At 48.0% G+C, this 25776-nt stretch overlaps 1 protein-coding gene across 9 annotated transcripts in view; it reads left to right on the forward strand.

Moving 5' to 3' along the window:
* DST (dystonin) overlaps positions 1-25776 on the forward strand; it is an 883569-nt gene that overhangs the window by 259248 nt on the left and 598545 nt on the right. For 8 of the 9 annotated variants that reach the window (XM_033936420.1, XM_033936427.1, XM_033936422.1 and 5 more), the window contains one exon: positions 24641-24807. In XM_033936420.1, coding sequence (XP_033792311.1) covers positions 24641-24807 — 167 coding nt within the window. Of the gene's footprint in view, positions 1-11404; positions 12294-24640; positions 24808-25776 lie in introns of those variants that run through there. The other variant, XM_033936421.1, reaches the window with a different exon arrangement.

Below are 25776 nucleotides of genomic sequence, written 5' to 3' on the forward strand. Positions count from 1 at the left end.
TATGCAGTAAAGTGTGGGGGGGGGTCCCCACTCACACCCCGCTTCGGAGTTCTTTAAAACTAAGTTTTCCCGCGGCGCGCTGGTGTCTTGCGCTGAATTTTCTGCCCTCCATTGTTGGTGCGCTGGTGTCTCGCGCGCGACTGACTATGAACTGTTACACGTGTAAATGTTTAGAATACTAGTATGTATGCACTTGTGCATGTACATGCCAATTTTTTAATACAGTGATACATTGAAATCCGAACTTAATCCATTCCATAACCCCATTCGAGTTCCAAGACAATTTTTCCCATTTAAAATAATAGAAACTGGACTAATCCGTTCCCAGGTCCCACAAACTCAAATTTTAACAGTAAATACACAGGATTTTAAGGTAAAATATTAACAAATAATAATAATACAGTACAATATTTTCTTCACTACACTACACAAAGGCGAAAATCACACCAGATGCTTTCACTACAGCTTCCGACAATGAACCGAACGACCTATGGGAGGCCCGAGCGCTGGGGAAACACACGCCCAAACACACACGAACAACGTGCGGGGCCTTTGGGTGCCAAAGCAGCGTTCGGATTCCGGGGCAAAATTTGCTTGAATTTTTCATTCGGATTCCAAGTTGTTCGAATACTGGGGCGTCCGGATTCCAAGGTATCACTGTATATGTGTGTATCTTGTATAACATGTATTTGCAAGGGGGGGAGGGGGGAGAAAGAAGAGCCTGGACAGGATATGCACATATGTACCCGATATAATACTATTAAGTACATACATATCTTCATCATTTAGGTTCCTGCAGTTACACCAGCTCATGCCTAAATTCTAGGCACGTGTATACTTGGTGAGACTAGTATTCTATAAAGCAGGGGTGTCCGACCTTTCGGCTTCCCTGGGCCGCATTGGACGAAAAAAATGTTTCTGGGGCCGCGCAAACGCTGCAGCAAGACAGAGGAGGGAGCCAGCGAGATGGTAAAGCCCCGGGGGCAGCAGAGGAAAACACTGCATCGCCCTCGACCGGGGCCGCACAAAATACTTCAAGGGACCGCAGGTTGGACACCCCTGCTCTAAAGGATAAGAGATTGATTTATTTATTCAATTTTCTATACTTCTCTCCCAGAGGAGCTCAGAACGGTTTACATGACTACATTCCTTTATAAAATAGGCTCCTAATAGGAATCTAGTTTTAGAATTAGCCTATAAATGATGCTCAGAAATGGATGCTGGGAAAGATTAGTGCTAAGTGTTATTCTAAAAAAGGGTATGTTGTGCCCCTTAATGGACTAGCGCTTGTTGAAATATACTTGTTGAAATCTGATGTAAATCCCGGCACTCAAGTGGGCCTCGGAGACCCATTATTCTGTAACACTGAGTACAATTTTTTGGGATCGCCTCTGACCCACCCATGCCCAGTTTTGGGTCCCACTCTATGGGATTTAGACACACAGCATTATAGAATAGTGAGCAGTCAGATGTGCGCACAACTCCTAATTGGTGTTTGACAACCTACTAGCGATGCAGGCAGCGAAACTTGACCACTCCACCTCCAACTTGCTGACAACAACGAGTGACTTCAGATCATTTTGAAAGGGAATCAAAACCCTGCTATTCAAAAAATTTATCCAGATATCTTAACTCTTCCCCTTGTCCTTTCCCCTCCCTTGTAAATTCCTCCCCCAAAGTCTCACCCTCTCTTGTAATTTATTCTCTCCAAAGTATCAACCATGTATACAGCTCCCTAAATTGCAATTCTCCTGGAAATGTCCAGTTAGCTTCTTTTGTAATCCGCCTAGAACTGCAAGGTACGAGCAGAATAGAAGTCACTAATGTAATGTAATGTAATGATTGGTTGATAGCATCCAATTATCGATGGTTAACAGTTTGTTAGCCAGTTAAGTTACACTTGCAACTCAGAAGTGTGCTCAGATTTGGATATCATATATAGTATTCACAGGTATGTGTACACAGTGCTGGGATCTATATTCAAGTGTTATCACCTAGGTAAATAACCAAGGAGTAAATCCTTATCTCAGTGCTACTGCTAAAATGTAAAATATATATAGGAATAAAACTAAACATAAAGGAAATAAGGTAATTCCTTTTATTAAAATAACTTAATGCAGTTTTTGATTAGCTTTCGAAGGTAACCCTTCTTCATATCAGAAATTAACAAATGTTGACAAATATCAGTATATATAAGTGAAACATAAAAACATTTAAGACAATCCAGGAATGTAAGACCTTTGAAATCAAAATAAAGTATTTTGACACCCACCAGACAGAACTTAACAAAGATCTTGGGGCTAGATTCATTGATCGTGTCCCGACCAGTTTGCGACCCCTACCCGATTCACTAAGCTTACTCCTGATCCGATCCGCGCCTGATCCGATCCTCGCATGCAAGAGACGGGGTGTTCTGGGCTGGCCAATCAACAAAGAAGTGACTCCTGGGGACCAGTCACTCATGTCCTTTCTGACTGCCCTGCTTTTTCTGCTGCCCTGCTCTCTGGCCCGACTCTCCTGCTCTTGCCGTCCCACTCTCTGCCCCGACTCTTCTGCTTGCCGCCCTGCTCTCTGGCCCGACTCTCCTGCTCTTGCCGTCCCACTCTCTGCCCTGACTCTCCTGCTTGCCGCCCTGCTCTCTGGCCCGACTCTCCTGCTCTCTGCCACGACTCTCCTGCTTGCCGCCCTGCTCGCTGGCCCGACTCTTCTGCTTGCCGCCCTGCTCTCTGGCCCGACTCTCCTGCTCTTGCCGTCCCACTCTCTGCCCCGACTCTTCTGCTTGCCGCCCTGCTCTCTGGCCCGACTCTCCTGCTCTTGCCGTCCCACTCTCTGCCCCGACTCTCCTGCTTGCCGCCCTGCTCTCTGGCCCGACTCTCCTGCTCTCTGCCACGACTCTCCTGCTTGCCGCCCTGCTCGCTGGCCTGACTCTTCTGCTTGCCACCCTGCTCTCTGGCCCGACTCTCCTGCTCTTGCCGTCCCACTATCTGCCCTGACTCTTCTGCTTGCCGCCCTGCTCTCTGGCCCAACTCTCCTGCTCTTGCCATCCCACTCTCTGCCCTGACTCTTCTGCTTGCCGCCCTGCTCTCTGGCCCGACTCTCCTGCTCTTGCCATCCCACTCTCTGCCCCGACTCTTCAGCTTGCCGCCCTGCTTGCTGGCCTGACTCTTCTGCTTGCTGCCCTGCTCTCTGGCCCGACTCTCCTGCTCTTGCTGTCCCACTCTCTGCCCCGACTCTTCAGCTTGCCGCCCTGTCTCTGGCCCGACTCTCCTGTTCTTGCCATCCCACTCTCTGCCCTGACTCTCCTGCTTGCCGCCCTGCTCACTGGTCCGACTCTTCTGCTTGCTGCCCTGCTCTCTGGCCCGACTCTCCTGTTCTTGCCGTCTCACTCTCTGCCCCGACTCTCCTGCTTGTCGCCCTGCTCGCTGGCCCGACACTCCTGCTCTTGCCGTCCCGCTCGCTGGCCCGACTCCCCTGCTCTTGCCGTCCCACTCTCTGCCCCGACTCTTCAGCTTGCCGCCCTGCTCTCTGGCCCGACTCTCTTATTCTTGCTGTCCCACTCTCTGCCCTGACTCTCCTGCTTGCCGCCCTGCTCTCTGGCCCGACTCTCCTGCTCTTGCCGTCCCACTCTCTGCCCCGACTCTTCTGCTTGCCGCCCTGCTCTCTGGCCCAACTCTCCTGCTCTTCCCGTCCCACTCTCTGCCCCGACTCTCCTGCTTGCCGCCCTGCTCTCTGGCCCGACTCTCCTGCTCTCTGCCACGACTCTCCTGCTTGCCGCCCTGCTCGCTGGCCCGACTCTTCTGCTTGCCGCCCTGCTCTCTGGCCCGACTCTCCTGCTCTTGCCGTCCCACTCTCTGCCCCGACTCTTCTGCTTGCCGCCCTGCTCTCTGGCCCAACTCTCCTGCTCTTGCCGTCCCACTCTCTGCCCCGACTCTCCTGCTTGCCGCCCTGCTCTCTGGCCCGACTCTCCTGCTCTCTGCCACGACTCTCCTGCTTGCCGCCCTGCTCGCTGGCCTGACTCTTCTGCTTGCCACCCTTCTCTCTGGCCCGAATCTCCTGCTCTTGCCGTCCCACTATCTGCCCTGACTCTTCTGCTTGCCGCCCTGCTCTCTGGCCCAACTCTCCTGCTCTTGCCATCCCACTCTCTGCCCTGACTCTTCTGCTTGCCGCCCTGCTCTCTGGCCCGACTCTCCTGCTCTTGCCGTCCCACTCTCTGCCCCGACTCTTCTGCTTGCCACCCAGCTCTCTGGCCTGACTCTCCTGCTCTTGCCATCCCACTCTCTGCCCCGACTCTTCAGCTTGCCGCCCTGCTTGCTGGCCTGACTCTTCTGCTTGCTGCCCTGCTCTCTGGCCCGACTCTCCTGCTCTTGCTGTCCCACTCTCTGCCCCGACTCTTCAGCTTGCCGCCCTGTCTCTGGCCCGACTCTCCTGTTCTTGCCATCCCACTCTCTGCCCTGACTCTCCTGCTTGCCGCCCTGCTCACTGGTCCGACTCTTCTGCTTGCTGCCCTGCTCTCTGGCCCGACTCCCCTGCTCTTGCCGTCCCACTCTCTGCCCCGACTCTTCAGCTTGCTGCCCTGCTCTCTGGCCCGACTCTCTTATTCTTGCCGTCCCACTCTCTGCCCCGACTCTCCTGCTTGTCGCCCTGCTCGCTGGCCCGAGTCTCCTGCTCTTGCCGTCCCGCTCGCTGGCCCGACTCCCCTGCTCTTGCCGTCCCACTCTCTGCCCCGACTCTTCAGCTTGCCGCCCTGCTCTCTGGCCCAACTCTCCTGCTCTTGCCGTCCCACTCTCTGCCCCGACTCTCCTGCTTGCCGCCCTGCTCTCTGGCCCGACTCTCCTGCTCTCTGCCACGACTCTCCTGCTTGCCGCCCTGCTCGCTGGCCCGACTCTTCTGCTTGCCACCCTGCTCTCTGGCCCGACTCTCCTGCTCTTGCCGTCCCACTCTCTGCCCTGACTCTTCTGCTTGCCGCCCTGCTCTCTGGCCCAACTCTCCTGCTCTTGCCGTCCCACTCTCTGCCCCGACTCTCCTGCTTGCCGCCCTGCTCTCTGGCCCGACTCTCCTGCTCTCTGCCACGACTCTCCTGCTTGCCGCCCTGCTCGCTGGCCCGACTCTTCTGCTTGCCGCCCTGCTCACTGGTCCGACTCTTCTGCTTGCTGCCCTGCTCTCTGGCCCGACTCTCCTGTTCTTGCCGTCCCACTCTCTGCCCCGACTCTCCTGCTTGTCGCCCTGCTCGCTGGCCCGAGTCTCCTGCTCTTGCCGTCCCGCTCGCTGGCCCGACTCCCCTGCTCTTGCCGTCCCACTCTCTGCCCCGACTCTTCTGCTTGCCGCCCTGCTCTCTGGCCCAACTCTCCTGCTCTTGCCGTCCCACTCTCTGCCCCGACTCTCCTGCTTGCCACCCTGCTCTCTGGCCCGACTCTCCTGCTCTCTGCCACGACTCTCCTGCTTGCCGCCCTGCTCGCTGGCCCGACTCTTCTGCTTGCCACCCTGCTCTCTGGCCCGACTCTCCTGCTCTTGCCGTCCCACTCTCTGCCCTGACTCTTCTGCTTGCCGCCCTGCTCTCTGGCCCAACTCTCCTGCTCTTGCCATCCCACTCTCTGCCCTGACTCTTCTGCTTGCCGCCCTGCTCTCTGGCCCGACTCTCCTGCTCTTGCCGTCCCACTCTCTGCCCCGACTCTTCTGCTTGCCACCCAGCTCTCTGGCCTGACTCTCCTGCTCTTGCCATCCCACTCTCTGCCCCGACTCTTCAGCTTGCCGCCCTGCTTGCTGGCCTGACTCTTCTGCTTGCTGCCCTGCTCTCTGGCCCGACTCTCCTGCTCTTGCTGTCCCACTCTCTGCCCCGACTCTTCAGCTTGCCGCCCTGTCTCTGGCCCGACTCTCCTGTTCTTGCCATCCCACTCTCTGCCCTGACTCTCCTGCTTGCCGCCCTGCTCACTGGTCCGACTCTTCTGCTTGCTGCCCTGCTCTCTGGCCTGACTCTCCTGCTCTTACTGTCCCGCTCTCTGCCCCGACTCTCCTGCTTGCCGCCCTGCTCTCTGGCCCGAGTCTCCTGCTCTCTGCCCCGACTCTCCTGCTTGCCACCCTGCTCGCTGGCCCGACTCTTCTGCTTGCCGCCCTGCTCTCTGGCCCGACTCTCCTGCTCTTGCCGTCCCACTCTCTGCCCCGACTCTTCTGCTTGCCGCCCTGCTCTCTGGCCCAACTCTCCTGCTCTTGCCGTCCCACTCTCTGCCCCGACTCTCCTGCTTGCCGCCCTGCTCTCTGGCCCGACTCTCCTGCTCTCTGCCACGACTCTCCTGCTTGCCGCCCTGCTCGCTGGCCCGACTCTTCTGCTTGCCGCCCTGCTCTCTGGCCCGACTCTCCTGCTCTTGCCGTCCCACTCTCTGCCCCGACTCTTCTGCTTGCCGCCCTGCTCTCTGGCCCAACTCTCCTGCTCTTGCCGTCCCACTCTCTGCCCCGACTCTCCTGCTTGCCGCCCTGCTCTCTGGCCCGACTCTCCTGCTCTCTGCCACGACTCTCCTGCTTGCCGCCCTGCTCGCTGGCCCGACTCTTCTGCTTGCCACCCTGCTCTCTGGCCCAACTCTCCTGCTCTTGCCGTCCCACTCTCTGCCCTGACTCTTCTGCTTGCCGCCCTGCTCTCTGGCCCAACTCTCCTGCTCTTGCCATCCCACTCTCTGCCCTGACTCTTCTGCTTGCCGCCCTGCTCTCTGGCCCGACTCTCCTGCTCTTGCCGTCCCACTCTCTGCCCCGACTCTTCTGCTTGCCACCCAGCTCTCTGGCCTGACTCTCCTGCTCTTGCCATCCCACTCTCTGCCCCGACTCTTCAGCTTGCCACCCTGCTTGCTGGCCTGACTCTTCTGCTTGCTGCCCTGCTCTCTGGCCCGACTCTCCTGCTCTTGCTGTCCCACTCTCTGCCCCGACTCTTCAGCTTGCCGCCCTGTCTCTGGCCCGACTCTCCTGTTCTTGCCATCCCACTCTCTGCCCTGACTCTCCTGCTTGCCGCCCTGCTCACTGGTCCGACTCTTCTGCTTGCTGCCCTGCTCTCTGGCCCGACTCTCCTGATCTTGCCGTCTCACTCTCTGCCCCGACTCTCCTGCTTGTCGCCCTGCTCGCTGGCCCGACTCTCCTGCTCTTGCCGTCCCGCTCGCTGGCCCGACTCCCTTGCTCTTGCCGTCCCACTCTCTGCCCCGACTCTTCAGCTTGCCGCCCTGCTCTCTGGCCCGACTCTCTTATTCTTGCTGTCCCACTCTCTGCCCTGACTCTCCTGCTTGCCGCCCTGCTCGCTGGCCCGACTCTCCTGCTCTTGCCATCCCACTCTCTGCCCCGACTCTTCAGCTTGCCGCCCTGCTCTCTGGCCCGACTCTCCTGCTCTTGCCGTTCCACTCTCTGCCCCGACTCTCCAGCTCTCGTAGCCCCAATTCTGTGGTTTTAATCCATGGGTTAAAAGTGGGGCTAAGTTCTAGAAAATGCCGCAGTACAGCCCTGCTTTCAACCCGCAGGTTAAAAGCACAGGCTTGCGAGTCAAAATAAAAAAGCAATTTTGTTCACGGAGAGTAAAAGCGCATGCACAAACCATCTACAGGCAAAGAAGATGGTCTGTGCATGCGTCAGGATCGCTTTCCAGCGATCCGTGCGGTCGGATGGGGGCATGACTCCAATTGCCCCTATTTGCACGAGGACGCATCGTGAATTGGGCGCCCGGCAATCTCATCAATCGGATCGCTGTCGGATCGGTTCTGAGAGGTTAGTGAATCTAGCCCTTGGTTTTCTATCACATTACAAACCATATAATTATACTGCTTTTTCACCTTCTTATCACTCATCCATATCTCTGTCTCTCACCTACCCAGCCCTCTCTGTTTCTCGCCATGCCCACCCCTTCCCTCTTCCTGTGCGACTGCCATTGGAATACTTTTAAAAACTAATTAAAACATCATTGTTAGTCCAATAAAAAAAGGTATCACCTGATTTTCTTTATGTTTTGTTTTATCATCCTATATAATAAAACCCTAGCCGCGCATGTGCACTCTTACCTACGTGCTTCCGTGATCTCTGATCTGTGATCAGTAGGTCTGTGGCCGCAGGAGTGCGCATGTGCGAGTCCCCAGCCTTACAGCACCTAACTACACTCGCCGGCAGGACTGGCCGCCAGCGCTGGACTCCCTGCTCTGTACAAGATTGCGGTGTCGGCTCCTCTCATGAGCCGCACCAGCGTTGGAGAAGGCTTCCGACGCTGGTGGGGATCGAGAGGAGCTGCGCGACACCTTTAAACTTAAAAAAAAGTAAGTTCTTCACTGTCTGACCCTCCCATCCCTTCCCGACGTCTGACCGGCTCACGTAGTCCCTTGTCACTCCCCCTTCCCGCGGTCCCGACTCCAAACCTGCCGACTCCAGCAGCGTCTGCAGCACTCTACACACGCTGCTTTGGGGCCTTCTACTGCCCTGATTTGCTCTGTTGCGTCTCTGATGATGTCATCAGGGACGTGCCAGAGTAAATCAGGGTAGTAGAAGGCCCCGAAGTAGTGTGTGTAGAGTGCTGCAGACGCTGCTGGAGTCAGCAGGCTTGTCGGGACCGCCTGAAGGGAAGGGGGGGCAGCAAGGGACTAAGGGAGCCGGCCAGACCGCGGGAAGGGAAAAGGTGGGGTAGGGGAAACGCTGCTGCTGCACAGGGAAGTGGTATGGGGGGAGGGAAATGGAGGGGGAGGGAATGCTGCTGCTGTGGCTGCTGCACAGGGAAGGGGGGATCAAAATGCTGCTGCTGCACAGGGAAGTAGGGTGGGGGAAATGCTGCTGCACAGAGAAATGGAGGAGGAGGGAATGCTGCTGTGGCTGCTGCATAGGGAAGTGGGGGGAGAGAAATGCTGCTGCATAGGAGGCAGGGAGAGAGACAGATAGATAGAAAGAAAGACAGACAGCGGGCGGAAGGGAGACAGAAAGAAAAGAATAAAGACACAGGTGCAGGGAGAGACACAGAAAGACAGACAGACAAAGGGGGCCAGGGAGAGAGACAGACAGAAAAAAGGAAGCGGGAGGGAGAGAGAGACAGAAATAAAGACAGACAGACAGACATATATTCTAGCACCCGTTAATGTAACGGGCTAAAATACTAGTTTCTATATATTACTTTAAAAAAGTGGACTAACACATCTACCTCACCTGTTTAAATACAGTGTTAGAAATTATTCAGACAGGGATGCAGAATGAAACTAAGATCAAAATACCTCTGTATATCTCCATGGAATAACCTACCTGTTGTACTGTGTGCGGTTCTAGTTGTCAATCTCAGCAGATAAAGTCATACTTGAAAAGGTTCAGAGAAGAGCAAGAAAAAAGCTAACCGGGATGGAATGGCTTAACAAATCAGAGTTCTTAGAACATAACATAAGAACATAAGCAGTGCCTCCGCCGGGTCAGACCATAGGTCCATCTTGCCCAGCAGTCCGCTCCCGCGGCGGCCCAAACAATTTGGAAAAGAGGTGGCTAAGAGGGGATGAGATAGCTGTTTTTAAGATTGTGACTGGGAGTGGAACAGATTAATAAGGAACATTTATTTACCTTTTCAGATAGTTCTTCCATGAAACTGAAAAATGGGTGCTGGAAAACAAATTAAAAAATATATTGTTTCGATTTTATAGACTGTTCTCCCAGCAGAGCTCAGAACGGTATATATGAATTTATTCAGGTACTCAAGCATTTTTCCTTGTCCGTCCTGGTGGGCTCACAGTCAATCTAATGGGGCAGTAGGAGGATTAGGTGACTTGCCCAGGGTTACAGGGAGCAGCATGGGTTTGAACCCACCAACTTAAGGTGCTGAGGCTGTAACTTTAACCACAGCGCCACACTCTCCCACATAATTTAAGCTGTGGAATCTGTTGCTTGATAATGTAGTGATTGACAAATTGCAACCTATGAAATAGTACAACAAATGAAATAAGTAAATAGTCAAAGTTAGTGGTATAGCTGGGTTTGAGAAATGTTTGGAATGGTTCCTATAATTCAGGTCCATTAAAAATCATTAGCAAGGTAGTAAGCTACAGGTAATAGGGTTCCTCCTTAGCATATCCTGGAATCTTCCAAGTGACAAAAAAAAAGGCCTAATGTGAAGACAAAAAAAAAGAAGACACATGATCCCGTCCACACTCCATCTACAGCTCCGTCCACACTCCATCCATTTCCTTGGTCTCCCTTCTCATCCACTATACCCTTTTAGTGCTTTCTCTCTCTTTCCCTTCCTCCAACCCTCCTCCACCATAGGTGCTTCTCTTTCTCTCTACTTCCAACCCCTCTCCTGTAGGTGATTCTTTCTTTTTTTCTCTCTCTCCTCTCCCCCCACTTTGCTGGTGGCCTCTCTCTCCTTTCAATCTCATCTCCTGCTGTTTCTATCTCTCCCCTCCCATCCAGCACTGCCCTACTCCATGCACTTTTCTCTAGCACTCTCTCTTTTCCATGCTTCTCCAGCCCTGCTTCCCTCCCTCCGTGCTGTTTCTCTAATCCTCCCTTCCTCCCTCCATGATGTTTCTCCCTCCCTTCCTCTCTCCATACTGTTTCACTAGCCTTCCTTCCCTCCATGCTGTTTCCTCCAGTGCTTCTTCCCCTCATGACCTCTCTAGCTCCCAACTCCCCCATCTACCTTCTTCCTGAGCCCAGCAGCTGCAATTTAATCTTCAGGCATCTGTCAGTAGCAATGAGGTGAGTCTGCTGCCACCGGCCTGCCCTGGAAGTCGTCTCTTTGTAGCGACTTCCAGTTCCCGCATAGGCGGGACCTGCGGCATCCAGGGCAGTTTAGCAGCAGCAGGCTTACCTCGCTGCTGCCGGTTGCCCGAAGATTAAATTACAGCGGCCGGGCCTGGGGAGGAGGAAGGTGGGGGAGTTGGGAGAGCTGGCTAAACACAAACAGACTCCCCCATTTAAAAAAAAAAACCAAAACATCCAGGCACCTGGACCATCCTCTAAAATGAGAACATGTCTGGGTTTTCCCATACATCTGGCAACCCTTTTCAGAGACAGGATGTCAGGATTAATTGACCATTGGTTTGACCCAGCCTGCTACTTCTTATGTTCTGTTAGTTTGGTGTAATGTGCCAAGAATTTAATGTGCACCAACGGTCAAGATTTTTCTTTAACTGCCTGAGGCATTTTTTGCCTTTCATTTTGTAGCCGTGCTGGTATGTGCTGTGCTCTTTGCTTTCGCTATGTTGTGCTGGCTAATAGTTTCAAAGGTTAAAGCATAGTTTCTGTGCAGATCTCAGTGGATCACCAGTTAAGCTGTGTCACTGCTGTAATGTTTGTTTAAGAGGACTGGCAGCCGGAAATAAAGCATAGTGTCTAATCAGACACAGGCCTTGCTTGGGCAGAATGCCCTGATATTTATTGCGTGTACACTTCCCACAAACAAAATGGCTACTCATTGAAGGGATTGGATGTGGACTCGGGAAGAAATCATGCTGCTGCCTGGACTTTCTGCCTTTTCTGAGAAAGAACTAAATGCATTTCAGTAACCAGAAATGAGTGAACCTTGGTGATTGTAGATTACAGCAAGCCAAATGGGGAACATCTGTGGATGTGTCAGATCTCAGAAGGAGGAATGCTTTTTCGATCCTGCAAAGGCTCCCTTAAGTCCCACTAAACATTCCTCAGATGGAAAACACTCCATAAGGAAGGCAAGAAAGAAACCAGCTAAAGGAAGCAACGCAGAACTGGATGAAAACAGTGCAGACTGCAAAAATGGAACACAACTTTTGGAAGCATTTGAGACGTCGGTGAAAGAGGCAACCCCGGATGCTTTTAGTTCACCAAGTATTTCAGTGGACGATTTGAGCCTTTTGGTGGGTAGCAGACCACCTTTTGAGTACACCAAGAAAGAATTGTTGCAGAGCAGCTCAGATGTTTCTCATGGAGAAAGAAAAGCAGAACTAAAGGAAAATGAACAAACGGAGTTAGGGGGAAAAAGTTCACTTTCCTTTAGAAGGAAGAGGAGACATTGGAATCCTGTCAACATTGGAAAATTACAGTTCCAGAAAAAGTTTGGTAGGTTTTATTTCGAAAAGGCAGTTAGCCTGGGCTCTGTATGCCAAGATTCAGGGAAACGGTCTGATGGAAATGGGACAGCAGAGGATGCATTGGAAGGCTGTAAGGGTGCAAATCCCCTGGAAGGAGGGAAGAGCCATGACAGGCTTCAGCAGTTTATTTTTCCAGGAGTTCCCAGTTTCCAGCGTGGAAGAAAGAAATCTCATTCTTGTGTTGGATTACCTCACGTGCCCAGCAGGGAGATGCATCTTAGCATTGTACCGAACCCAAGCGAGGTAAATAAATGATGCAGAAAGCAAAACTCTTCTGCTTACTTGCAGATTTCCCCACCGTATTGTCTTTTATTCGTAACAGTGGTTCTAAATTCAGTCCTTAGGGCCCACTTAATCGGGATAATCATGACTTTGCATGAGAGAGATTTGAATACCCTGAGACGCTACTTTATTGTCATTCCAGGGATAAACTGGGAGATAAGTGGCCTAGAGGTTAGAGCAATGGGCTGGAAATCAGGGAGGTTAGGGTTTGACAGCCTTTGTGACCCTGTGAAAGTTACATTTATTTTTTATTTTCTTGGGGAGGCTATTTTGTTACATTATGTAGGTGCCAACATTTGCATGCACATTATGGGCCATATTCTATATATGGTATCTAAAATATCAATTGCTGACTAGGATCGCACTTAGCACCTGTGTGCGACGTATATCTTAGGCGTAGGCATTTAGACCAGGTAAAACCAGGCCAAAATGCTTGTGCTTAAGTTGTGTGCGCATCAGGCGTTTTCTAAAACAATGCACCTAACTTTTAGGAATGCCCCTGGCCACGCCCCTTTTCAAATGCAAGCACAGCAACTGGTGCATACTTTTTACAGAATTGTGCTTTCCAAGTTGTGTTAATTGGGACTTTTAATTAGTCCCGATTAGCATCAGTTATGAGGTGTTAATTGCCAGTTAGGCCAATTGATCAATTAAGTTGTACGCATACATCTGCTACATGCACTGATTTATGCACAGAACTTTAGGTGCCATATACAGAAATTGCGTCTCTTTTCTTCCAGCACCTCCCCACTGGCGGCCCAGGGCCCTGTCTGGAGGGTCTTTGCACATGCATGGATGTCGACGTGATGACTTCATGCATGCGCGTGACCTCATCACATGAACGTCCGTGCATTTCTGGATGCGCTCGAGCCGCGGCCTCCAGTTTAGTGTGCCACGGCTTCAGAAAGTTTGCGAGACACTGTTGTACACAGAAGACTTACAGTCTAAATTTGTACCTGAAGCAATGGAGGATTAAGAGGATGACTATTTAGAGCCTATTCTATAATGAAAAGTAGGCGTGTATTTTTCTCTATAGAATACTAGCATAGCAGGTGTGTTGTAATGTGTGAGCACTTAACACCTACTATAGAGCTGGTGTAAATGCTCATGTCTAGCCTGTGAAAGTATGCGTGCAAATCGGAGTATTCTATAATTTATTTGTATTGCATGACATAGTACACAGGTGTCAAAGTCGGTCCTCGAGGGCCGCAATCCAGTTGGGTTTTCAGGATTTCCGCAATGAATATGCATAAGGTCTATGAGCATACAATGAAAGCAGTGCATGCAAATAGCTCTCATTCATATTCATTGGGGAAATCCTGAAAACCCGACTGGATTGCAGCCCTCGAAGACTGACTTTGATACCCCTGACATAGTAACATGTTAGATGACAGCAGATAAAGACCCGAATGGTCCATCTGGTCTGCCAAACCCTACCCACTCTTTAAATTACTGATTTAATTAAAATTTTCCTTCTTCTTAGCTATTGCTGGGCCAGAACCTAAAGCTCTCAGCCCGGTACTCTGCCTATGTTCTGCCCACCTGCAAAGTACACACTGTTGATTATTGGCACACTACAGAATGTTGCCTAGCTGGCATACTGTCTTCATATACATGTGAGATCACATATGCATATAAATGACTAGAATGCATGTCCTTGCTACCTAAATCTAGGTAGCTCCATATATAATTACTCCCCTAAGTGACTTGCCCAAGGTCATCAGTAGTGTCAATGGGATTTAATCCCTGGCTTCCCTGGTTCTCAGTCCACTGGCCACCCCACTGTGTGAGATGATGCACTCGTATCCTGGGTTGGAGAGAAGGCAACCATTTCAGCAGTGTTGACCAGCAAGAGAAACAGAAGTTGCCTGTTTTATCACATACCTTTGGAATGTAAAATATCATATAAGAGAAGGAAAAAAAAAAAAATTCCAACTAGGAAGCCATAGTAGAGGGTGGTAAATGAAGATCAAGATGGCCCATCCGGTTTAGTTACATCAGGGATCTCAAAATCCCTCCCTGAGGGCCGCAATCCAGTCGGGTTTTCAGGATTTCCCCAATGAATATGCATTGAAAGCAGTGCATGCACATAGATCTCATGCATATTCATTGGGGAAATCCTGAAAACCCGACTAGATTGAGAGCCTCGAGGAGGGACTTTGAAACCCCTGGGTTACATGGACATACAAACTCCTATAGGGAACTGTACAACATTCCTTCCCCAGTGTTTTACATTCACCCACTCTATGTGCTCCCAAACCACCATTGGCTTCCATATCCACTCCAAGCAGGCCGGCCACAGCGATGGCCTCCTCCACCTCTGCTTTAAGGGCATCCCTAGTCCCACTGTCTCCAGCCCTGTATTCCTGAAGTCACTGGCATAGCGAGGGTGGGAGGCGGCCGGAACGGAGGCGCCTTCTTTTCTGCCACCCCACACCTTCTCTACCCCCCTGCCGTGTGTGCGCCCCTCCCCCTGTACCTGTTTCCCCAGCACAAGCAGCATCTCCAGTTTGCCCTTGCTGGCGTTGGCTCTCCTTCTGATGTCACTACCTAGTCGCGGGACCCAGAAGTAACCTCAGAGGGGTGTACCAAAAAGGGTGCAGTCAAGGGCTAGAGGTACGGTGGGGGGAAGTGAAGGCGCACTTGTGGCGGGGAGGAGTGGAAAGGAGCGGGGGTGGAAAGGAGGAGAGGAGAGGTGGGGGCACCAAGACAGCTCCCAGGGTGGTCCACCCCTCTGCTCCCCCCTGATTATGCCACTGCCTCAAGTTAAACACCCGTTCCAACACCCAGACTTTCTCCATGTCCTATTAAATTCTGCAGCGATATCTACTGCTATTAATATCGATGAAGCTTCTATAAAACATCTCCCCATGCTTGTGGCGTTCCTATTTTTAACAACGGTTTGGTCAGAAAGATCATCCCAGCCCTCTTGGAAGCCTGATGCTGTTGAATCACTGCTGTTTAGAATTGTGACAGCAATCATTTGGGACTCTCAATTTTTTTTTTTTTTGAGAGGGGGGGGCGTAGGAAAGCACTGGAGGATTAAGGGGGCAAGCTGTAAATCCTGTCGTTAATCTTGGAGATCATAGATGCACATTTTCCTTCTGAAATGTGGCACACTCATGTATTTTATTTTAGCCTTGCTATAGCAATGCCCAAACCATGCCCCCTAGCCATTTGTATGTATTACAAATTTTGCACGAGTAATACTGTTTTACTAAAATTGGGTTTTCTATGTGTTTTCAAGATACATATATACATGCTAGTATCTTTTACTATAAATTGAACATGTTACGACCAAGTAAGTACTTTTTGGATCATAATCTTTTCCAGGCAGTGTTATCAGTAAATGATAAAACATTGTGTATTTAGATAACCAAATGAAAATATTGTAGATTGTTCAAAATGTAGCTGCCAAATTGATATGTCGTGGGGCCAGGTTTGAGCATGCTATGCCTTACTTGATGAAGTTACATTGGCTTCCTTGTAAGGCAGGGTTGAGTTTAAGTTGTCTTTAAATTTTAAAGCTCTATATGGCCCTGGATATCTCCAAAACTTTGTTAATTTATATCAACCAAGAAGAACCCTTAGACCTGTTCGTGATATTATGATTGGTAAGAGCAGCTAACGTAGCTGGTTTTAGGAAAGGTTTGGACAAGTTTCTGGAGGAAAAGTCCATAGTCTGTTATTGAGAAAGACATGGGGAAAGCCACTGCTTTCCCTGGATCGGTAGCATGGAACATTGCTACTCCTTGGGTTTTGACTAGGGACTAGGAACCAGTGACCTGGATTGACTACCGTGAGAACAGGCTACTGGGCATGATGGACCATTGGTCAAACCCAGTAAGGCTATTCTTATGATAACTCCTATGAAGTCTGTATGTTGATTCAATGGACATTAGGACTTTAAATATCATAGTTATGTCAAACTATGTGAGCTTTAGACATGCAGTGAAGATTTGGTTATTTTAAAAGTTTTTTTGGAACCTAATATTGTGAATGGACTGATTTGAGTATATGTATTCTTTCTAAATTTGATATACAGTATGTGCTGTTCTTTCTGATATTCTGTTTGTATTATTTTTTATTTTGTGATCTGTCTGGAACTATATTTGGTTAAATGGAATATAAGTGCTAAAATTAAATTAAATTAAGTTGAAAATAGGGCTTCTAAACCTATCTCTTTGATAAATTTCTGTGACTCCTTCCTATCTTGTTATATCACTGAAATACTTGTTGTATCTCTAACATATTTCCAGTTATACCTAACCTCTCTCGGCTTACCAATGTAATTGAAATTTGTTACTAATGTATCGTACTTGACAATATTTTCTGTAACATCGCTGTATATGTACAGTCTCTTCCTCTGTAAACCGCTTTGAAATGCTTGTGGTATTGCGGTATACAAAAATAAAGTTGTTATTATTATTATTATAAATAGCAAAACTGATAGTTATTCATTCTCTGAATTCAGGATCTGTACTGAGAGTTGTTCTTTTTTGTCTATACTCAGAATTGTTCTTTTTGTCGATATCGTCTGGCTGTAATTGTTCAGCACTTTTTCTTATTTTCTTAGTACTGCTGTTTCCTATATGCCCTTGCAGGAAAATGGTGAGGCAGATTTTTTTCCTTCCAGATAGGCATTTTTATTTAGATGAACGCTGTATCTCTTCCTGGCAGAACGGCACGTGTTGTGAGAAGATACATGCCCCCTCCTTTCCCATAGCTAGTTGAAGCTTTTAGCCTTGAAAATCTGTGTAGCACAATTGTGCTTTATAAATGTCCAACTTGCAGATGTACTCCCTTATCTAAATGTGCTTTCACCATCCACTTTTATTTTTAGTACATGTAGAATTTTTCCATTTTGGTAATTTTTCATACCCCAGAATGTATGCCTGGGTGCATCTATGAGTGGGAATCGGATCGGAGGAGAGGTAATGGATACGTCGGTAAAACACCATTAAAAACCTGTTCTGCAATACCAATATTCTGTAGCAGCAGTGCATAAGTTAAGTCCCTTGAGGGCCAGGAACAGGTCAGGATACCTGTAGTGTAGTGAATATGCATGGGATAGATCTTCATGCATTCTAACTCCTGCCCTGCTTGCAGCTCTCAGACTGATTTTGTGCACCCTTGCTATATAGGGTTGTAATCGCTGCTCAGTGCCGATTACCCCACTACTTAATTGGAGGCCTGATGCAGTCATGCTGTAGCTGTTGTAGGAGTGCTTTTGCTGTTATAGGGGTGCACCAGCTGCTGCATACAGGTTATCCAGTGCTTTCTTGCATTTAAATGCCACTGTTCTGCATTTGTAAGCACAATTGTTGCTTTGGACTGTGCCACTGTACTACTGTTTATCACTTATATAACACTGAAAGGCATACGCAGAGCTGTACATTTTGACATTCAATAGATGGTCCTTGCTTGGAAGAGCTTACAGTCTAGCTTGGACAGACAGACATGACATATAGGGTTGAGGATGCAGAGCCCAAGGTGAGAGGAGTTAGGAGTTGAAAGCAGTCTCAAAGAAGTGGGCTTTTAACTTGGACTTGAACTCTGCCAGAGATGGAGCCCGCCATAGGGATTCGGGCAGTTTGTTCCAGGCATTTGGCACAGTGAGATAGAAGGGATTGAGTCTGGAGTTGGCAAAGGAGGAGAAGGGCACAGATAGGAGGGATCAGCTGAGCAGAGCTCACAGGGGGGAACATAGTGCAAGATAAGTGAAGAGAGATATTGAGGGGCAGCTGAGTAAATGCATTTGTAGGTCAGTAAGAGAAGTTTGAATTGTATTCGGAAACAGATGGGGAGCAAATGAAGTGACTTTAGGAGAGGGATAACATGAGTATAACGGCTCTCATGGAATATGAGTTGTGCAGACGAATTCAGGATGAATTGAAGGGGAGAAAGATATCTGAGCAGAAGACCTGAGAGTAGTGAGTTGCAGTAATCTAAGCGTGAGGTGATGAAGGCGTGTATAAAGGTTTTGGTAGTGTGCTCGGAGAGGAAGGGTTATATTTTAGTAATATTATAGAGGAAGAAGCAGCAGGTTTTAGTGATATTTTGTATCTGGGTGGAGAAGGAGAACGAGGAGTCTTAAGATGACCCCAAGATTGCAAGCAGACAAGATAGGGAGGGTGAGAGTTTTGTCCACAGAGATAGAGAACGGGAAAAGTGGGGAGGTGGGTTTAGGCAGGAAGATGAACAGCTCCGTTTTAGCCATATTCCATTTTAGATGTCGATGAGACATCCAGGCAGCAATGTTGGACAGGCAGGCTGAGGCTTGGGTCTGGGTTTCAGTAGAGATATCTGGGGCGGAGAGGTAGATCTGGGAGTTGTCAGCATAGAGGTGATCATGGAAGCTGTGGGAGGAGAACAGTGCCCCAAGTGAGCAGATGCAGATTGAGAAAAGGAGTGGTCCCAGGACAGAGAATTGAGGTACACCAATTGATTGCGGGATGACTGTGGAGGAGGAAACACCATTGCATAAACTGGGAGAGAGAGGAAGAAAACCAGGAGATAGCAGAACCCTGGAATTCCAGTGAGGACAGCATGTCAAGGAGTAGGTGGTGATCAACAGTATCAAAGGCAGCAGATAGACTGAGAAGGATGAGAATAGTGTTAGGAGCCTTTGGCTCTGGCCAGGAACAGGTCATTGGAAACTTTAGTAAGGGCAGTTTAACTTGGAATGAGCGCAATTCCAGGCAGCGGCGGTGAATAGCACGTTCAAGTAACATGGATAAGAAGGGGAGGAGGAAAATGGGGCGATAGTTGGAGGGACACATGGGGTCCAGTGAGGATTTTTTGAAGAGGGGTATGACAAAAGCGTGCTTGAAGGCATCAGGGATGGTTGCAGTGGAGAGCGATGTGAGGATGTGACAGATAGGAGGAGGGATAATAGTGGGTGAGATAGTGCTGAGTAGGTGAATAGGAATCGGATTGTAGGAGAGGTAGTGGGTTTGGAGGATGAGAGAAGGTGTGAGGTTTCCTCCTCGGTGATTTTTGAGGAGGAGAGGATGGCAGGTGTTGAGAGGAGGTTAGCAGAAGGGACAGGTGGAGGGAGAGGAGGGGGAGGTAGCCTGATTGAGAGCTCAAGATGAATATTCTGGATCTTGTAGAAGAACTCTGCCATAGTCTGGATGTGGGGGATCAATCATGGTTGGGGTTTGGCATACCTAACAGGGTGTGAAACTGAAGGAGCAAGGGTATCTAGAGCAGAGGAGAGAATGGTATTATAGGAACGGATTTGTTAACAGTCTTGTGTGATATAGTAGTTGAGGAGAGGGATGAGACTGTGGTGGAGAGGGCTCCAGGGTCCATAGCTTGAAGTACCTGTAAGTAAACTGCTTTGAGTGTGGTTATAAAACTACAAAAAGGCGGTATTCAAGTCCCAATTCCTAACTAGTAAATAGAAACATAGAACATGACGGCAGAAAAGGGCCATGGCCCATCTAGTTTGCCCACACTAATGGCCCACCCCTAACTACCTCCATGAAGAGATCCCACATGCCAATCCCATCTTTTCTTAAAATCCAGCACGCTGCTGGCCTCAATTACCTGTTGTGGAAGATTATTCTAGCGGTCAACCACCCTTTCGGTGAAGAAATATTTTCTGGTGTCGCCATGAAATTTCCCATCCCTGATTTTCAACGGATGCCCTCTTGTTCTTTAATGAAAAAGAGATCCTCTTCAACCTCGATAAGGCCTGTGACATATTTGAACGTCTTGATCATATCTCCCCTCTCTCTGCATTCCTCGAGTGAGTACAGCTGCAACTTACCCAGTCGTTCCTCATACGGGAGATCCTTGAGACCTGAGACCATCCTAGTGGCCATTCATTGAACCGACTCAACTCTCCGCACATCTTTTTGATAATGCGGCCTCCAGAATTGTACACAGTATTCCAGATGGAGGTCTCACCATGGATCTGTACAACGGCATTATGACCTCGGGCTTACAGCTGACGAAACTTCTATGGATACAGCCCATGATTTGTCTAACCCTGGATGAAGCTTTCTCCACTTGATTGGCAGTCTTCATGTCTTCGCTAATGATCACCCCCAAGTCACGTTCTGCTACAGTCCTTGCTAGGATCTCACCATTTAGGATGTAAGTCCTGCATGGATTTTTGCTGCCAAGGTGCAACTTAGTTGCCAAGTCTTTGACCAATGCTCCAGCAGGAGTAGGTCCTGTGTCATACTGTCAGGCATTGAGCTTTTGTCGGGCACTGTGCTTTCATCTGTTGTGCGGTTGCCTACTATGTTGCATAGTTTGGCGTCATCGGCGAATAATGTAATTTTACCTCGAAGCCCCTCAGCCAAGTCTCTTACGAATATGTTAAATAGGATCATGCCCAAGACCGAGGCCTGCGTTGTATCGGAGAGGGTACCGTTTACCACTACCCTCTGAAGTCTACCTCTAAGCCAGTCCCTAACTCATGCGGTTAATGTTTCACCCAGTCCCATCGAATCCATCTTGCTCAATAACCTGCGGTGTGGGACGCTATCAAACGCTTTGCTGAAGTCCAAGTACACAACATCCAGGGACTCCCCTATATCCAGCTTTCTTGTTACCCAGTCAAAGAAGCTGATCAGATTTGATTGGCAGGACCTTCCCTTCGTAAAACCATGTTGATGGGGATCTTGTAGATTCTCCTCGTTCAGGATCGTATCGAATTGGCGTTTGATTAGTGTTTCCATAAGTTTACTCACCATCAGCAGATAAAGACCTGAACAATCCATCCAGTCTGTCCATTAGTTATACACATTATAAATTCATGATTAAATTAACTTGCCTTTTTTCTTTGATCTTTCTGGGCCATAGACCGTAAAGTCCACCTGGTACTGTCCTAGGTTCCAACTGCTAGAGTTGCCGTCCAAGCTCACTCCAGCCAATCCAACCATCCTGTTATTTGCAGCATACCTACTGTAAAGTCGTGCCAGTAATATCTTCATGTTCTAAGTCACTGGAGTTCCTATTGATGCCCTTCCCAGCCTAGAACTAGAATGGCTACTTCTACTATGACTGGCACAAAATAGCTGGACGTATGATATGCGAGGGGCTGCTACAAAGCTCTTGTTCTTGAAAGTTTCTCTCTCTCTCCCCCCCTCTCTATATACAGTATATATATATAACAATTTATAAAAATGCTACTTTCCTCTGTGACATTTTTGCTACCACAGCCTAATAAGGCTACCCTTTCTACACGTTGTATAATTATGGTTTCTGGTTTTAGGTTTTAATCAAACACTAATAGCCCTGCCTCAGTGAAAAAATGAAATCGTCATTTATAGGAAAGCCATCAAAGAAACATTGTCCCCTCCAATACTTGTTCAACCTGTTACTCTGATGGGGACAAAGGACTATGCTGATTTGCAGAAATCAACTCTTATTGTGTGCCTATTTTTAAATTCCTTAGTATGACATAGTGCAACGTAAAAGTTTTATTTTAGAGTGATGTGATAGAGTGAGCAGATGCATGGCAAGGAGCCTTTATTAATATGGCTACAGAATGGTTTAAAAGTGAACAAACTCAAATTATGTACAGAAACCTGTTCCTCTCACAGGCTATTAGCTCAGAAATATATATAAAGCAGCTTGGGAGTTCAACAGCAAACAAAAGAAAGGGTCTGATTCCAACTTCCTACTAGATGACCACAGAAGAGTCATAGCACATTGTTTGCAAGGTAGATGTGTTTCCTACTTCAGGGCTACCCCTCTGGTCCTTCAAATGTATATCTTGTCAGAATACTCTGGCGGCCTGCTTGTTCTTGCTCTGGGTCTTCTTTCTTTCCCAGCTCCTGGTTTTTATATCCCTGGGCTGACTAAGATGGCGTCTGAATTCAAAAAAGCATGGGACAGACATGTGGGATCTCTTAGGGGGAGGATATGAATGGGCAGACTGGATGGGCCATATAGTCTTTATCTGCCATCATTCTTTTAATGTTTCTATACACTAGGTGGTGTGGAGTAGAACTTAAGGTAGACTTGTTAAAACACGTTATTCTAATGTTACAAAGTTGATTTAAGTGTTTGCAGAGTGAGGCTTTTATGTCCCAACTTTATGAATGGTAGGTGCATGATATGGGCTCCTGCTCGTTTTAAAATGCAGCTACGTGTGACTCATAGTATGCTTCCACATTCATTCAATAAGGAAACTGGAAAGTACTTCAAGTGTGTGAACTGTTACAGAAATCTCTAATGCTTTTCTTGGGTGACATTCCTTTCATTGCCATTGAGTTCTCTTTTTCTTTAAAGCAAGAAAACAGCAGCAATAGCTGCTAATGTTTCCCAGGAAGACACAGCACTAATTCACAAATATTAAAAAATATCAAAATTTGTATTTGTTCATTGTATCTGTAATGGTACAGTGCTAAATCGTAGGAAAATATCAGAGGGGCCTTGGCAGTGGAAGAGAAGGGTATGGGGGGCCTTGGCAGTGGAAGAGAAGGGTATGGATGGGAGGGACTTATCCGATGAATGGAGTTCGTGGGAGGGAGTATGGTGGGAGATAAGTGAGGAGAGATATTGAGGGGCTGCCAAGTGAATGCACTTTTAGGTCATTAAGAGGAGTTTGAACTGCATTTGAAAATAGATGGGGAGCCAATAAAGTGACTTGAGGAGAAGGGTAATGCGTGTATGGTGGCTCTCGCAGAATATCAGTTGCGCAGCAGAACATTGGATGGATTGAAAAGGAGAGAGATGGTTGAGCAGTAGACCTGAGAGAAGCAAGTTGCAGTAATCTAAGCAAGAGGTGATGAGAGTGTGGATAAGTGTTTTGGTAGTGTGCTCGGAGAGAAGAGGTCAGATTTTGGTAATATTATAGAGGAAGCGACAGGCTTTAATGGTTGGTTGGATCTGAGCAGAGGCGAGAGAGGAATCAAAGATGACCCTGAGGTTGCGAGTAGATAAGACGGTGAGGATGAGAGTGTTGTCTACAAAAATAGAGAACGGGTGGAAAAGGGTTTGGGTGGAAAGATAAGCTCGATCCTAATCATATTTAGTTTTAAGTGGCGGTGAGACATTCAGGCAGCAATGTCAGACAGGCAGGCTGAGACACAGGCCTGGATTCCTATAGAGATATCTGGTGTGGAGAAATAGATCTGGGAGTCATTAGCATAGAAGTGATACTAAAAACCAAGGGAGGAGATAATGCACTGAGGGTGCAGGTATAGAGAGAGAAAAAGAGAAGTCCCAGGAAAGTGCTTTGAGGGGCCTTAGGCATCTGAGCCAATCAGGGCCTTAGTTCCATCCCTGATGCATTCCAGAATACACTGGGAAGGGGAAGTCCCACTATTTTGCAGTGGCGGACCTGCCGATCGGAGGGCGTAAGCATCCCTCTGGCCAGACTTTCTTCTAAGAGGTATGAGGAGGGGGTTGTCGGGGTCAACTTAGGGGTGTGGGGTGAGAGTCTGCAGTTTTGGGAGGCTGTGGGTGGGGGGGATGTTAAGATTTTCAGGGTGTCAAGGGATCAAAGGGAGTTCAGAGGAGTGGCAGAAGGAGGGAGTGGGCAGCCTTCCTGCTAGTCTTCAAATGGCGGGCTTCTGTGGGTGTTTGGGGATAGCGGTAGGAGGGAGTGGGTATCCTTCCTGCCAGGCTGCTTCAGAAGGGGGGGGTTGTTGCCACTTTGTGTGTGTGTGTGTGGGGGGGGGGTTTCAGCGGCAGGTGGGAGGGGCATCCCTCCTGCTAATTTCATGGAATGTTTCAGGGGTCTCCTGCCACTTCCGCTTATCTGATCGCAGCAGGAGTACTTCCCCCTGATCAGCTGAGCCGGCAGGACTCAGGTGTCTGTTGTGACTCTAAGAAGGGCCACTTAAAGATCACCCAAAGCCACTTCTGGGTGAAGCCATGCACACTCCCAACCTTGGGTGAACTTAAGTGTCCCTAGGCTCCCGTGACAAATTCCTACAGTGTAGGCCTGTTTTATTTATTTTTAAACATGCATCCCGATTGGCTTCCAGTTGGCGGTAGGACGCTTACTGCTGCCTACAATTGGGACGCTTGTTTATATAATCTACCCCATAATGTATACACATGAAATAAATTTACATGCATTATACCATTGTATGCAAATCTATTGCTTGCATATTAATTGTAGATATCTTGAAAACCTAACTGGCTGAATGTATCCTGAGGACTGAGTTGAGAACCTCTTTCTAAGTCACGAGTATGTATATTAATAACCAGTTTAAAGATGCTTCAGTCATATGTCACCAAATGAGTAAATCACGCTGGTGCTATACAGCCAGATTAAATTTTTGTAATGATCATAAATATGTTTAGTAGTTTTGTCTGTGCTCATTGTGTTCCAGATATCTGACATTCATGTTACTGGAGAGTCAGAGGATATGTCCGCTAAAGAGAAATTGCTCCTATGGACACAGCAGACAACGGAAGGTTATGTGGGAGTACGCTGTGAAAACTTCACAACCTGCTGGCGAGATGGGAGATTATTTAATGCCATCATTCATAGATACAGGTAATTACATTAGCTTTGTTTTTAAGATAAATATTTAAACAGATGATTTTTAGCTAGTGCGCGCTATAGCACACGCTAATCCGGTGCATGCGATAAAACCGCTAGCGCACCTTCGTAAAAGGAGCCCTTTGTATCAGTTGGAAGCTTCTTTCTTATTTGCAAGGGAAGTACATAATAAGGAGGATGGATCCTTGTTGATAAAGATGTTTGGTTTGAAACTAACTTGGAGACAGTGTCATAATTGCAGTCATCTATAATATTGATTATCAAATAGATTGACCAACATTCTCAAAGTGTCAAAAGGAATACATGAATGATTATTTAATAATTGGCCAATAATCCAAATACCTTGAGATTGCCAGGATTTCCAATTTATAGTGTAACCTTGTATTTTGACTTCTGGATTATTCTGTATTGGAGACATTAAAGTGTTTAGCCAATTTACTTTAGAGAGGGAATCCAATCCCACTATCATAGCCTTAGTAAATCTAATGTTACATATTGTAAACCTGTTGTATAGCCATAATACGTTCCATTTTAAAGACGTGACACAGAGACTCCCACCAAAAGGTATAAGAAGTTTCTGGATATTTGGGAGCCATTGATAAAATACTGCAAAGAATGATTGTTGTTGATTTTGCCTCTTGATCATGCACGTCCAGGGTGGGGGATAGAAAATATTTTTAATCTTTAATTTGAGTGCAATTTTTGAATATGAAGATTGGAGGGGGGGTTGTTATATGTATTTGTCTTAGATTACAATTTGATTGAATTTAGGTGCTATTATAGTGTAATATGATTGTTTTGCACTTATTTTTGGTTTCAAAATGAATAAAGATAATTTTAGAAAACAAAACAAAAACATATTGTAAACCTAAAGCATGGTCTAAATTACAAGATATTATTTATAAACTAAAATTGATAGATCCCTGGAGATTATTACATCAAAATGAGCAAGATTAAACGTTC

This window comes from Geotrypetes seraphini, chromosome 3 (genome assembly GCF_902459505.1).
Source record: "Geotrypetes seraphini chromosome 3, aGeoSer1.1, whole genome shotgun sequence".
Taxonomy (NCBI): Eukaryota; Metazoa; Chordata; class Amphibia; order Gymnophiona; family Dermophiidae; genus Geotrypetes; species Geotrypetes seraphini.